General features: G+C 47.0%; 1 protein-coding gene and 1 long non-coding RNA gene across 2 annotated transcripts in view; both read left to right on the plus strand.

Moving 5' to 3' along the window:
- The window catches only part of LOC115534347 (uncharacterized), a 537-nt gene extending 58 nt beyond the window's left edge, over nucleotides 1-479 (plus strand). Inside the window, exons 2-3 of the long non-coding RNA XR_003974312.1 lie at nucleotides 238-347; nucleotides 421-479. This is a non-coding gene — a long non-coding RNA (uncharacterized LOC115534347). The remainder of the gene's footprint in view (nucleotides 1-237; nucleotides 348-420) is intronic.
- LOC115534835 (mucin-2) overlaps nucleotides 1-13,782 on the plus strand; it is a 42,402-nt gene extending 28,620 nt beyond the window's left edge. The window contains exons 33-43 of the mRNA XM_030346117.1: nucleotides 238-335; nucleotides 4,149-4,311; nucleotides 4,470-4,673; nucleotides 5,758-5,857; nucleotides 6,514-6,691; nucleotides 10,148-10,315; nucleotides 10,451-11,836; nucleotides 12,417-12,458; nucleotides 12,647-12,706; nucleotides 13,019-13,085; nucleotides 13,532-13,782. Of these exons, the coding sequence (XP_030201977.1) occupies nucleotides 238-335; nucleotides 4,149-4,311; nucleotides 4,470-4,673; nucleotides 5,758-5,857; nucleotides 6,514-6,691; nucleotides 10,148-10,315; nucleotides 10,451-11,836; nucleotides 12,417-12,458; nucleotides 12,647-12,706; nucleotides 13,019-13,085; nucleotides 13,532-13,605 (2,540 nt within the window). The 3' untranslated portion in view covers nucleotides 13,606-13,782. The remainder of the gene's footprint in view (nucleotides 1-237; nucleotides 336-4,148; nucleotides 4,312-4,469; nucleotides 4,674-5,757; nucleotides 5,858-6,513; nucleotides 6,692-10,147; nucleotides 10,316-10,450; nucleotides 11,837-12,416; nucleotides 12,459-12,646; nucleotides 12,707-13,018; nucleotides 13,086-13,531) is intronic.
- The last annotated feature ends 797 nt before the right edge of the window (nucleotides 13,783-14,579 follow it).

A 14,579-nucleotide genomic window follows, 5' to 3' on the forward strand; every position in this document is an offset into this window, starting at 1 on the left:
TGCACGACTAGCTTGTAGTGTGAGAATCTGGAGGAAACATTTCATTATTAATTACTAAAGTATCACAAGCTCAGATTCACACACGAGGCATTGGTTAAACGGTTGTGGTAGCAACAGAAAGATGTTGTAGATGAGCCAAAGTAGGTCAAAGATGATGATGGAGGGCGGAGGATGTGATAGATGACAATCACTGCAATCATGTGAAGGATATAACGCGTGTTCTCTTGTGCCTTTCAGATGAGATCGAGGTGGTCATGTTAATGACCCTAGACCTGCCCTTCACTCCGGAACTGAGTAATCCAACGAGCAGCCAGTTCATAGACCTGAGAGGAACAGTACAGCCAGTGGTGGGTCTATGTTCGGCCACATTCTGCTCTGTAGACGTGACAGACCTGAACTCACAGTCTGCTTCTCTCACAGCTGGAGGCAAACTATCAATCGCTCACAGGATTCAGGTCGATTAATGTGCGAGGATTCAGGTACCATGTTATTATATCATGCATAACCATATCAATACCATTTTCATAAGTATTATAGTATATATATATATATATTAGTGCTGTCAAGCGATTCAAATATTTAATTGCGATTAATCGCATTAATGTCATAGTTAACTCAATTTTTTTTCTATGCTGAATATCCCTTGATTTCTTTGTCCCATAATTCTTCTCATTTTAATTCTCTTATCAACATGGTGAAGTGCATCGGCTTGCCTTGTGCCAATGTTTTTTTATTGATAACAACATTGGCATATACTGATCAAAACAGGACGATACAAAAAAAAAAGCCTATAGTGCAATTAACGATGAACATACAAACAATACTGCCTTGAACATAGCAGTCAGGCTACTGCTTTCTTTGTTTGAGCCAAAGAAGAAAAAATAAATAAAAGAAAAAAACGTGCGATAAAAAAGATTAACGCCGTTAAAATTGGTTTGCGTTAGCGCCATTAATAACGTGTTTAACTGACAGCACTAATATATATATATATTATATATATATATATATATATTATATATATATATATATATATATATACATACACATACATACATACATACATACAGGTGCTGGTCAAATTATTAGAATATCATGAAAAAGTTGATTTATTTCAGTAATTATATTCAGAACGTGAAACTTACATATTTATATGAATTCATTACACACAGAGTGATATATTTGAAATGTTTATTTCTTTTAATTTGGATGATTAGTACTGACAATTACTGAAAATCCCAAATTCAGTATCTCAGAAAATTAGAATATTAGTTACAAATGATTTTTTAGAAATGTGGGCCAACTGAAAAGTATGAACATGGAAAGTTTCAGCATGTATGGCAATCAATACTTAGTTGCAGCTCCTTTTGCCTGAATTGCTGCAGCAATACGGCGTGGCATGGAGTCGGTTGCACTCCTCAGGTGTTATGAGAGCCCAGGTTGCTTTAATAGTGGCCTTCAGCTCTTCAGCATTGTTGGGTCTGGCATCTCGCATCTTCCGCTTCACAATACCCCATAGGTTTTCTATGGGGTTAAGGTCAGGTGAGTTTGCAGGCCAATCAAGAAGAGGGATACCATGGTCCTTAAACCAGGTACTGGTAGATTTGGCACTGTGTGCAGGTGCCAAGTCATGTTGGAAAATGAAATCGTCACCTCCATAAAGTTGGTCCGCGGCAGGCAGCATAAAGTGTTCTAAAACTTCCTGGTAGACTGCTGCATTGACCCTGGACCTCAGGAAACACAGTGGACCAACAGCAGCAGATGACATGGCACCCCAGACCATTACTGACTGTGGAAATTTTACACTGGACTTCAGGCAACGTGGATTCTGTGCCTCTCCTGTCTTCCTCCAGACTCTGGGACCTTGATTTCCAAAGGAGATACAAAATTTACTTTCATCTGAAAACATAACTTTGGACCACTCAGCAGCAGTCCAGTCCTTTTTGTCTTGAGCCCAGGCGAGACGCTTTTGACGTTGTCTCTTATTCAAGAGTGGCTTACACGAGGAATGCGACAGCTGAAGCCCATATCTTGCATACGTCGGTGTGTGGTGCTTCTTGAAGCACTGACTCCAGCTACAGTCCACTCTTTGTGGATCTCCCCCACATTTTTGAATCGGTTTTGTTTGACAATCCTCTCCAGGGCGCGTTTATATCCCTCTTGCTTGTACACTCTTTTCTACCACATCTTTTTCTTCCCTTCGCCTCTCTATTAATGTGCTTGGGACACAGAGGCTCTGGGAACATCCAACCTCTTTGGCAATGACCTTTTGTGTCTTGCCCTCCTTCTTTAAAGTATCAATGGTCATCTTTTGGACAGTTGTCAAGTCAGCAGTCTTCCCCATGATTGTGTGTCATACAGAATCAAAACGAGAGACCATTTAAAGGCTTTTCCAGGTGTTTTGAGTAGTTAGCTAATTAGAGTGTGGCACCAGGTGTCTTCAATATCTGACCTTTTCACCATATTCTAATTTTCTGAGATGTTGAATTTAGGGTTTTCATTGGTTGTCAGCTATAATCATATTCTTTTTTGGCAAAAAACACTTATAATGTATCAGTCTGTTTGGAATGAATGTATACATTCTACAGGTTTGACTTTCTAAATGGAATTAATGAAATAAATCAACTTTTTCATGATATTCTAATAATATGACCAGCACCTGTATATATATATTATATATATATAATATATATATATATATATATTGAGATCGTAGATTAACATCCTACATGATGGAGCTGGATGCTAACGGGATGCTAACGGACTGTTCTGTTTGCCAGCGCGGGGAAGTGTCGTCGTCGACTTCACTATCAGGACGACCGAGGTGGTTGATGGAGAGCTGACGGCCGCAACCTCAACTGACGCAGAGCTTTAAGCCCATCGCCGCGGTGCCTGGGCCTTAACCACCGAACCCTTCATCAGTCAGTCAAAGAGAGGATGGAGACTCATACTCATGATACTCATATGATACTGATACTCTGATTATAGATACTGAACTCATATGATATGAACTCTGATTATAGATACTCAACTCATATGATACTGATACTTCTGATTATAGATACTCATACTCATATGATACTGATACTCTGATGATAGATACTTATACTCATATGATACTTACTCTGATTATAGATACTTATACTCATATGATACTGATACTCTGATTATAGATACTGATACTCATATGATACTGATACTCTGATTATAGATACTGATACTCATATTATAGATACTGATACTCATATATAGATACTGATACTCATTTGATAGATACTTAAACTCATATGATAGATATATATAGTCACATGATAGATACTTTTACTCGTACGATAGATACTTTTACTCGTACGATAGATACTTTTACTCGTTACGATAGATACTTTTACTCGTACGATAGATACTTTTACTCGTACGATAGATACTTTTACTCGTACGATAGATACTTTTACTCGTATGATAGATGCCCCTGCACATAATCCTGTGATATTCATGTTTGTGAACGCCTCTGTCATGCCAAATTTGTACCGGCTGGCCCAAATTTGTACCGGGCGCGTCATCCATACGTAATCCATTCCAAACCTGCCTGGCAACAGATGATCGCGTCGTCCGTTGCCTGGCAACGGACGATCGCGTCGAACGACGTGAAAGGTTCACGGACATTCGCAACCTTCTATCTAGCGATCCGTTATCTGTATTGTGCTATTTCGTCCTTGACCCTGCTTTAAACACTCAGTTTACTTGCTAAATTGATTAAACAATTAAATACAATACAAATATAAAGTAAAAACAAGTGTTATCTAGCGATCCGTTTTCTGTATTATGTTATTCGTCTTTGGCAACATGAGGCAAATGTTTTTTGAAACCCGCTTTAAAACACTCAGTTTACTAGCTAAATTTGATTAAACAATTAAATACAAAACAAATATAAGTAAAAACAAGTGTTATCTAGCGATCCGTTAACTGTATTATGTTATTTCGTCTTTGGCAACAAGAGCGCGAATGTTTTTTGAACCTGCCCGGCAACGGACGACGCGATCATCTGTTGCCAGACAGGTTTGGAATGGATACGTATGGATGACGCGCTCGGTACAAATTTGGCAGCCGGTACAAATTTGGCATGACACCTCCACTCTGCCCTCCCCTGACAGGCCCTGACCCCATCACCTTCCCAGCCCGGTGTACACGGCCAGGCCCCGGACACTGACCTGTGGACCCCCGCCTCCCCAGGCGGGCATCGAGGACCTGGCCACGGTCACCTGGACTCTGGGCACCAATCCCGTCCAGAGAACCGAGGCCGCTTCCAGATAACCAGTAGCGCCACAGGCTCCAGGCTGACCATCAGCAACCTGGTCCCCCTCGGACAGGGGTGAGTCCCCGGGCCCCCAGCACTCACCTCCACGCCGTCAGCATGGCCCATGTGTTGAGTGGTCACGTCCGCCTCTGTGCCTCTTGTCATTGGTTGGTCTCAGGTCCATTCACCTGCACGCTGGTGAGCGGAGCTCTGAGGTTCATCCAGCGTGGGCGCTTCACCACGACGACCCTCCTGGCAGCTCCCGTCCTCCTGGTCAACAGAGAGAGCAACGCCGTCTGTAGGGGCGGCGGCAATACAGATACGCCGCGGAGATGCTGTGTCCAGCCGCCCTACAGGCCCCAGTGGGTCGGTGTGACACCAGGTAAGCACCACCCTACAGTCACAGCTCCAAGGACATCCCAGTTAATGTGGTGAGTGCTGCAAGCAGCGCTCAACTATTGTTGTTCTTAGTCTTTCTTTTTTCTTTCATTCTTATGCTCTACAAACTTTGGGGCCTTACTCCTTCCAAAGAAATGGAGAGACTACTGTAACGGGTTCAGACGAGTCAGGACACAGTTCTTGGTGAAAATGAAGCGAACTCGGGTTTATTTCCCGTTCGTGGCAAATAAACACAATGTACACGAACAAATGGACAACGAGGAATGTTGGTTCAGTCCGTCCCGTGGTCTAGCGACGCTCTCTCTGGCTCGCAGAGAGCGTCTTCCTTCTCTCCCAACCCTCACTGAAAGACAAGCAGGCACATAAATACACACTTCCTGATTGGGTCAGATTGCAGACACCTGTCCGCAATCAGACCCCATCACCCCAGCAGACCCGGTACCTTTCCACTTTTAAAATGTTCATATTAGCTTGGAATACACGCTACTATTCAAATGTTTTAAATATTTCTAACTCTTAGATACTCTTAGAAGATATTCTACTTTTTAAATATTATTTTTTATAATGGAAGTCAGCCTTCAACCTTCATACAAGCATTTAACAAATCAACACAATTTGATATTCAAATATATATAAACAGATTTTCGATATAAATTATACTTTTGATATAAAATTTATATATTATCGCAAATGTTTTCAAACTTCATCACATCAGCTATTTGTTTTAACTTCTTTAAATTTAAAATGGTGTGCATGTTTACTTTGTTGACTTGACTTTTGAACTCTTTACGTCTTAAACTATGTGGCTTTACATAAACATTTTCTCAGGCTCACTTTGCACTACAGCACTCACAACACATTCTCTGTAGGAAATGTATTTTTTACTACAGTCCTACCATCAGGTAACGTCCTAGCTTCAGAAAAAGCTTTTATGAACATGAACTTTTGTATCATAAAAAGTAAAAAAATAGGAATACACAGGATGTGAATGTTCCCGCCCTTTGTCCACCAGGAACAGTGCAGCAGAGCGTGGAGCAGGGAAACAACTGTGTGCAATATGACTACAGTTAGACTGCACGATCTCCACGCCGGTTACCACCATATGCCGCGTCATAGGCATCCCCGGCTTCCAGGCCAGCAGCCGGCTCAACATCATCACAGCAGCAGGTCAGAGGGGTCGAGAGGCCTAGAGAGACTAAGTCTAGAATAGTAACACTCGTGTTGAAAGCTGCTGCAGGTTACATTTGTAAAGAGGGAAGAGGTGATTGCATTCCCTCACCGGTGGTGGCGGAGCCATGATGACGTTGTGGGCACCGATGTGGTGGACCCCAAACTCATCAGGGATGCTCTCAATCGCACGAAATGAGCGCATTTCATTTGACAGAAATTAATAAATCATAGCTCTTCAAGTTATAGCTCTAAGTATTATAGATATCATAATAGTAAGTATCCTGCCTGCATCATGTCTCAAAGTCACACTAGTGTTACTATCGCCACATGTATAGTTCTATAGTTATAGCTCTACAACCAGTCGAGGGATGCTTCTTGGGTGGCATGAAACTCAGAAGGTAGAGCGAGTCGGCTGGTAACCTGAAGGTTGCCGGTTCGATCCCGGCTCTTCCTAGCCGAGTGTCGAGGTGTCCCTGAGCGAGACACCTCACCCTCACTGCTCCGACGAGCTGGCTGTTGAGTGTGATTCAATGGGTGAAAGTTAAGCATTATTGTAAAGCGCTTTGAGAGGCCACTAGTACTAGGAAAGCGCAGTATAAATGCAGCCCATAAAAATGCCATCCACTCTCCTTGTGTTTGTTTGTCGTGTGTAGCAGTCATCTGCAACAAACACGCTGTACGGTGTGGGCGGGCTGGGGACGAGTCCCGTCCCGGGTGTGGGCCCGGTTTGGAGGGGGAGCGCCTCGCTGTGTGCCAGGCCAGCAGGGTGTGGCTGACCCAGACCAACACCTGCATCTCACCAGGATCAACGAACTCCTGACCCAGTCCGAGGTACACACAATGGATGGATCATATACAAGCTGGTTGGCGTCGGTCCGACATTTTCATTTAGTATATTTGTCCGAAGAAAGAGAACATTATATTGCTGTAGGACTCGGTACAGTAAGGAAGTTAACATTGTTTCTTATCAGTATTGTATGCATTATCGTTATCGACTTGTGTTCCTAATATGCATGTGTCCCCCCGTTAAGATACATTGCCATGGACTGCATAATGCGTTACGTGTTTAGTTTGCGTGTGTTTAAACCAACCTGGTTTCACAGTAATCCATGAAATGACCACGGGCGCTTAACTCAAAATCCGTGGTAGATCCCCATCTCAAACGACCGAGTCAACCTGGTCTCACAGGGATCCGTGAAATGACCATAGCCTATAAATATATATAAGAATGAAATTCATATTGACGGTATGGCACTTTGTCCCTGTTCTCACCTATGCACCCATCTTGAATTTAATAGACCATTTTCGTTGCTTCGAGGAGGTATCTATCATCTGGTGGTCTCCGGATATAATAAATAAATAAATAAACATCTATATATAACAAAATATCTATCTATAAATATGTATGTGTATTTATATATATATATGTACTGTAAATATATACATATATATATATATATATTTATATACACACATGCCTATATTTCTTTATTTATTTTGTTGCTTCAAGGAAGTCTGCTGGTCTCTGTATATAATAAATAAATATATATATAAATAAATAGGTATTTATATGTCTATTTAAATACATACATATTTATACATACCTGCTTGAGCTGCTCCCCCCGCGACCCGACCCCGGATAAGCGGATGAAGATGAGAGATGAGATATTTATATATATATATTTATTATACACAGAGACCACCAGACCTCCTCAAAGCAACGAAAGTGGTCTATTAAACTCAAGAAGGGCCGGCGAGAATAGGTATATACTGCCATACCGTCAATATGAATTTCATTCATATATATATAGGCAATGGTCATTTCACGGATCCCTGTGAGACCAGGTTTTGAGACGGGGATCTGTGTGTGTGCCACGGAATATGAGCGTCATTAACTTGCATTGGAGAAAATTCCGTTGTCATTTCACGGATTCCTGTGAGACCAGGTTGGTTTAAAACAGATGGATGCACACACGCACGCCCGCATTCATTAATTATTTTTAACACTCACTCGAGGTAAAACAATGTTTTCTCACGATCAAATACTCCTCATCCTCATCCTCATCGTCATCCGCTTTTCCGGGGTCAGGTCGCGGGGGGAGCAGCTCAAGCAGGGGGCCCCAGACTTCCCTTTCCCGTAGATCGAGAGCTTTGCCTTGCGGCTCAGCTCTCTTTTCGTAACAACGGTGCGGTAAAGCGAACGCAATACCGCCCCCGCTGCTCCGATTCTCGGGCCAATCTCACGCTCCATAGTGCCCTCACTCGCGAACAAGACCCCGAGGTACTTGAACTCCTTCACTTGGGCTAAGGACTCATTTCCTACCCGGAGTAAGCAATCCACCGGTTTCCTGCTATGAGTCATGATCTCAGATTTAGCGGTGCTGATCCTCATCCCAGCCGCTTCACACTCGGCCCGCCAGCCGATCCAGTGAGTGCTGAAGGTCACAGGCCGATGATCCCATGAGGACCACATCATCTGCAAAAAGCAGTGACGAGATCCTCAGACCACCGAACTGCAACCCCTCCCCACCACGACTACGCCTCGATATCCTGTCCATGTATATCACAAACAGGATTGGTGACAAGGCGCAGCCCTGGCGGAGACCAGCACCCACCTTTCCAACCATTCCTGTGGAGGTTGGGGGCATTGAGCCGGAGTGGGCGGTGTTCAAAGCCTCCATTGCTGAAGCTGCGGTGGCTAGCTGTGGCCTCAGGGTCTTAGGCTCCCCAAGGGGCGGTAAACCTCGGACACCGTGGTGGACACCGGTGGTCAGGGAAGCCGTCCGATTGAAGAAGGAGGCCTTCCGGGATATGATATCCTGGAGGACTCCTGAATCGGTTGCAGGGTACCGACAGGCTCGAAGGGCTGCAGCTGCTGCCGTGTCGGAGGCTAAGCAGCGGGTGTGGGAGAAGTTCGGAGAGGCCATGGAGAAGGACTTTTGGTCGGCACCAAAGTGTTTCTGGAAGACTATCCGGCACCTCAGGAGGGGGAAACGGGGAACCATCCAAGCTGTGTACAGTAAGGATGGGACTCTGTTGACCTCAACTGAGGAGGTTGTCGGACGTTGGAAGGAACACTTTGAGGAAACTCCTGAATCCGAATAACACGCCCTCTATGTTGGAGGCAGAGCTCGAGGTTGATGGTGTTTCGTCGTCAATTTCCCTGGTGGAGGTCACTGAGGTAGTCAAACATCTCTGCAGTGGCAAAGCCCCAGGGATTGATGAGATCCAGCCAGAAATGCTAAAGGCTCTGTGTGTTGAGGGGCTGTCATGGTTGACACACGCCTATTCAACATCGCGTGGGAGTCGGGTACAGTGCCAAAGGAGTGGCAAACCGGGGTGGTGGTTCCCCTGTTCAAAAAGTGGGACCAGAGAGTGTGTGCCAATTACCGGGGTATCACACTTCTCAGCCTCCCTGGTAAAGTCTACTCCAAGGTGCTGGAAAGGAGGGTTAGGCCGATCGTCGAACCTCAGATTGAAGAGGAACAATGAAGTTTTCGCCCCGGACGTGGAACTACGGACCAGCTCTTCACTCTCGAGGGGGCCTGGGAGTATGCCCATCCGGTCTACATGTGTTTTGTGGATCTGGAGAAGGCGTATGACCGGGTCCCCCGGGAGAAACTGTGGGAGGTGCTGCGGGAGTATGGGGTAAGGGGGGTCTCTCCTCAGGGCCATCCAATCTCTGTACTCCCAGAGCGAGAGCTGTGTTCGCGTCCTCGGCAGCCAGTCAGTTTCGTTCTCAGATGAAATACTCATCAATCCTAAAAGTTATGGTCTTGTACATGATGTCGGTGTCAAGAAAATATGTGTTTGCTGTACGGTTTCCAAATGCATTGATTTAAAAGCACAACTTATTACTGCTGTATCAGCTGTTCTTCCCAAATAATTTAACAAGAACGTGTGGCTAGGTAGATGAGAGCAGCAAAGTGTATGCACGAGGTGCACAAGCAACATTATGCATGCGCCCTTAAATAGCATCTGAACAAAGCGCCACTGACTTTAAACCAGGTATTTTTGTTTGTGGCGGAATTGTTTTCTGAAACTGCAAAATAGCACCAGGGAACGTTTGCGCCAGATCACGCCTTCTCCTTTCACTGAGGGGGGGGGTCAAGATCATTCCCTAATTTAGCGACTCGTGTCTGTGGAGGGAAAAGAACGCTCCGCGCTAGTTGCAAACTAGCAACGACACATGCGTCGGTGTAGAAAGTCAATTGCGGCGGATGCAAGATATGGCCCAGTATGCTTCATCTTAATAAGTTGTGGATATTTCCTTTTTTCTCTTTTCAGAGTTTGAATCAGAATAATGTTCCATCGTTCGTGGGAAATCTCAGCGAATTGGTCACCTCGGAAGTTCAAAGCCAAACAGCAGTTACCCCGGTCACCATTTCAGCCATCGTTGACATCCTGACCAACGTGGGCAACGTGAGCACGGAAATCGTGGAGAACACCATGCAGGTGAGTTGGGTCCCCCCCCCACATTGACACAGTGACACACTGACACACTGACACATTGACACACTGACACACTGACACGCCCTCCGGGTGCACACAGGAGGAACCATGTGCTCAACCCACGGCCTCTCTCTGCAGAGCATCCTTAACACGGTGGATGTGATCGTTGGAGACAACACCATCGAATCGTGGGCTGATCTGAACGCCAACCGATCCCTCAACACCAGCTCCTTGTTCCTGAGCTCCATGGAGACCATCACCCAGTTCCTGAGCGGGGACTTCTCCGTCACCACGCCCAGCATCCTGCTGAACAGAACCCAGTTCAGCGACTCCTTCATGGCCCACATCAACTCGAGCCTGGTCATCAATCTCCAGAACACCAACCTCACCGACACCTTCATCACTACCATCACCTTCTCCACCCTGAGCAACGTCCTGCCCCCCCGCACCAACGCCAGCTTCAACGCCAGCCAGGACGCCAACGCCACCGGGCCGGAGATCCTGATCAACGCGGCGGTGGTGCTGATCCAGCTGAACGGGTCCAGGGCGCTGCGGCCCAACCTGACGCTGTCCTACCGCAAGCGGAACACCTCGCTCACCGAGGACCCGCAGTGCGTCTTCTGGAACTTCCAGCTGCTCGACTTTCAGGGCGGCTGGGACGACGAGGGATGCACCTTCGTCTCGGACGTGGACGACGTGGTGGAATGCAACTGCGACCACCTGACCTCCTTCTCCATACTCATGTCCACGGGCCTCCCGCCAGGAGCCGCGGAGGCCCTGGACATCATCACCTACATCGGCGTGGCCATCTCCATCGTCAGCCTGGTCATCTGTCTGATCATCGAGGCGCTCACCTGGAAGGCCATGACCAGGAACACCACCTCCTACCTGCGCCACGTGTCGCTGGTCAACATCGCCGTGTCCCTGCTCATCGCCGACATCTGGTTCATCATCGGCGCCGCCATCACCTCGGAGACGGACCCGACGGAGAGGGTGCCCCAGGCGGCCTGCAGCGCGGCCACCTTCTTCATCCACCTCTTCTACCTGGCGCTCTTCTTCTGGATGCTGGTGTCGGCGCTGCTGCTCTTCTACCGGACGGTCATGGTCTTCTCCCACATGTCCAAGGCCACCATGCTGGCCATCGGCTTCTCGCTGGGCTACGGCGCGCCCCTGGTCATCGCCGTGGTGACGGTGGCGGCCACGGCGCCCCAGGGGTACATCCGGGAGTACAACGGCTGCTGGCTGAGGTGGGAAGACACCTTCGCCCTGCTGGCCTTCATCATCCCCGCCGGAGTCATCGTCTTCATCAACTTTGTCATCCTGATCGTGGTGCTGACGAAGATGCTGCGCCGCGGCGTTGAGAGCAGCCACTCCGAGGAGAAGAACACGCTGCTGGTCATCTTAAGAAGCGTGGCCATCTTGTCCCCCACCTTCGGGCTCACCTGGGCTCTCGGTGTTGGGTTGATGGTGGCTCCGAGGAATTTGGGGCTTCATGTCACCTTTGCGCTATTCAACTCCTTACAGGTATGTGGACGTCATATCGTACATTTACATTCAGGGTAGACGCTTTTATCCAAAGCCACTTACAGAAGAAAGACAAAACAATTTATCGCTGTGGGTACAGAAAGGAAGTTCATAGAACCAAGTGCCAAGCGCTAACAATCACTAGGTTAACCCATTCCCTGTATACAGCAAAGATAGCTAGGATAAGATGCTACACAATGCTACACAATCGTACAAATGTGTTTCGTACTCGGGTCCTGTCACTTTGGGAATGGACAGTTTCAGGTCTCTCATCGTGTCTTTAAGAATATGTATGAGTGTGAACTGGGCCTTAGAATAATCGTGCGCTTATTTTTAAGATATTCTACTTTCAAATATTATTTTTTGCTTAGTATATTTTCCGTTGGTCTTCCGCTGACGCTAGAGCGTGATGACGTCACGCGCTCCAGCTCGGGTTCGAAGGTTCAGAAAGCGATAGGTCCACTAGCAGTGCTGAACCACAGGGGGGCGCTGGGCCCCAGGTTAGAGTTGAGATGTTGTGTTTTATTAAATGTTGATATGCGAGGATAAAGAGTGCTCCTCATCTATGATTTCTTTTCAGGGGTTCTTCATTCTTGTGTTCGGGACTCTCATGGACCCAAAGGTATGCTACCTTTGGGCAAAATGTAACAAATGGTTTACTTTTACATTTCTGAATATCTGAAAAACTACTATGTATTGATGACCCCTGTCATAAATCAAGTATTTCCTTACAGAATGGACTGTATACAGTCGTGGTTTTAACGTTAAAATACAAAATAAGGATTTGTGACCTGCTTGTTGCTCCTTCAGATCCGAGCTGCTCTTTCCAGAACCATCCCAGCCCTCAACTCCTCCTCCAACCAGACCCGGGTTCGTAATCACCTCCATCTACCTCCACCTGTTCTCCATCTACCTCCACCTGTTCTCCATCTACCTCCACCTACCTCCACCTGTTCTCCATCTACCTCCATCTACCTCCACCTGTTCTCGGTTTAACTTGAGTTTATATTGAGGATATTAAGCATAGGTTGCACTCACTCACCCACCCAAACCCTTACCTTAACCAACCCAAACCCTTACCTTAACTACCCCAAACCCTTACCTTAACCACACCAAACCTTAACCACACCTGACCCTTACCTTAACCACACCAGACCCTTACCTTAACCATGTGTTCTCCAGACTACCAGTGGAGGAGGATCGTCGACTGGCAGATGGGCGCTCCTCAACAGGATACGAGGACGACGCGGTGAGGCAGACAGACAGAGGGACGGACAGACTGAGGGAAAGACAGACAGACAGACAGACAGACAGACAGACAGAGGGACAGACAGAGAGACAGACAGACGGAGAGACAGAGAGACAGACAGACGGAGAGACAGAGAGACAGACAGACAGACAGACAGACAGACAGACAGAGGGACGGAAAGAGAGACAGACAGACAGAGGGACGGACAGACTGAGGGACCGACAGACTGAGGGGCCGACAGACTGAGGGAACGACAGAGGGATAGACAGACAGAATGACAGAGGGAAGGAGGGAGGGACAGAGGGACTGACGACTGATAGACAGACGAAGAGACAGATAGACAAAGGGACCGAGCGACAGACAGATAGACAGACCGAGGGACACAGACAGACAGAAGATATCAGCGCTCACCTTGACACGCAGCATGTTTTTCTCTCCGCTCCCAGATGTGTACCACGTGACGGGCGCGGCTAACACCAGCAGCTCCAACACCGCATCGGAAGCCTACCTCAACATTTAATTTTGAACGTTTGTTATTCAATCTTAACGCTGTGACGTAACACAGAGCACTTTTCATGTCTTGCAGGGAATATTAAATATAGGGATTGTTGCTTTCACCGAGATTCTGTTTTACCTTTATTTGTTTTGTGTGTATTTGAACTCTCAATAAAACTTGTACATGTTATGTTTTACAATGTATGGATTATGTAGTGCGTTTTTGTCATTGTCTTCACAATTTAAATGATTGAACAAAATATGTGACTTCAGTAAGTACGAATTAGGATACATAGCTTAGCTGTAATACAGGAGCAGAGACAGACAAAAGGTCAATATGTTTGTAATGCTACTTTGGACAACCTCATTGGAAATTTGGAAACTAAAATCTAAATAATTAGTTGCATTGTAGGCATTAATGCCCACACATATATATATAGTAATTCCGTTTCACCCCTGGCATCCAAGAACGTTTCAGAAGATGTGAAATATTACCTGATAATTAATCAATTCTCTCCCCCTCCCCCTCTCCCCCTCCTTCCCTCCGTCCCTCCCTCCCCCTCTCTCTGTCCCTCCCTCCCTCCCTCCCCATCCCTCCCTCTCCATCTCTCCCCCTCCCTCTCTCCCCCTCCGTCCCTCCCTCCCTCTCCATCTCTCCCCCTCCCTTCCTCCCCCTCCGTCCCTCCCTCCCTCTCCGTCTCTCCCCCTCCCTCTCTCTCTCCCCCTCCCTCTCTCCCCCTCCTTCCCTCCGTCCCTCTCCATCTCTCCCCCTCCCTCTCTCCCTCCCCCTCCCTCCCTCTCCGTCTCTCCCCCTCCCTCTCTCTCTGTCCCTCCCTCTCTCCCTCCCCCTCCCTCCCTCTCCGTCTCTCCCCCTCCCTCTCTCTCTCCCCCCTCCCTCTCTCTCTGTCCCTCCCTCTCTCCCTCCGTGCCTCCCTCCCCCTCTCTCTGTCCCTCCCTCTCTCCCTCCCCCTCCCTCCCTCTCCGTCTCTCCCCCTCCCT

This window comes from Gadus morhua, chromosome 21, assembly GCF_902167405.1.
Source record: "Gadus morhua chromosome 21, gadMor3.0, whole genome shotgun sequence".
In the NCBI taxonomy this organism is placed as follows: domain Eukaryota; kingdom Metazoa; phylum Chordata; class Actinopteri; order Gadiformes; family Gadidae; genus Gadus; species Gadus morhua.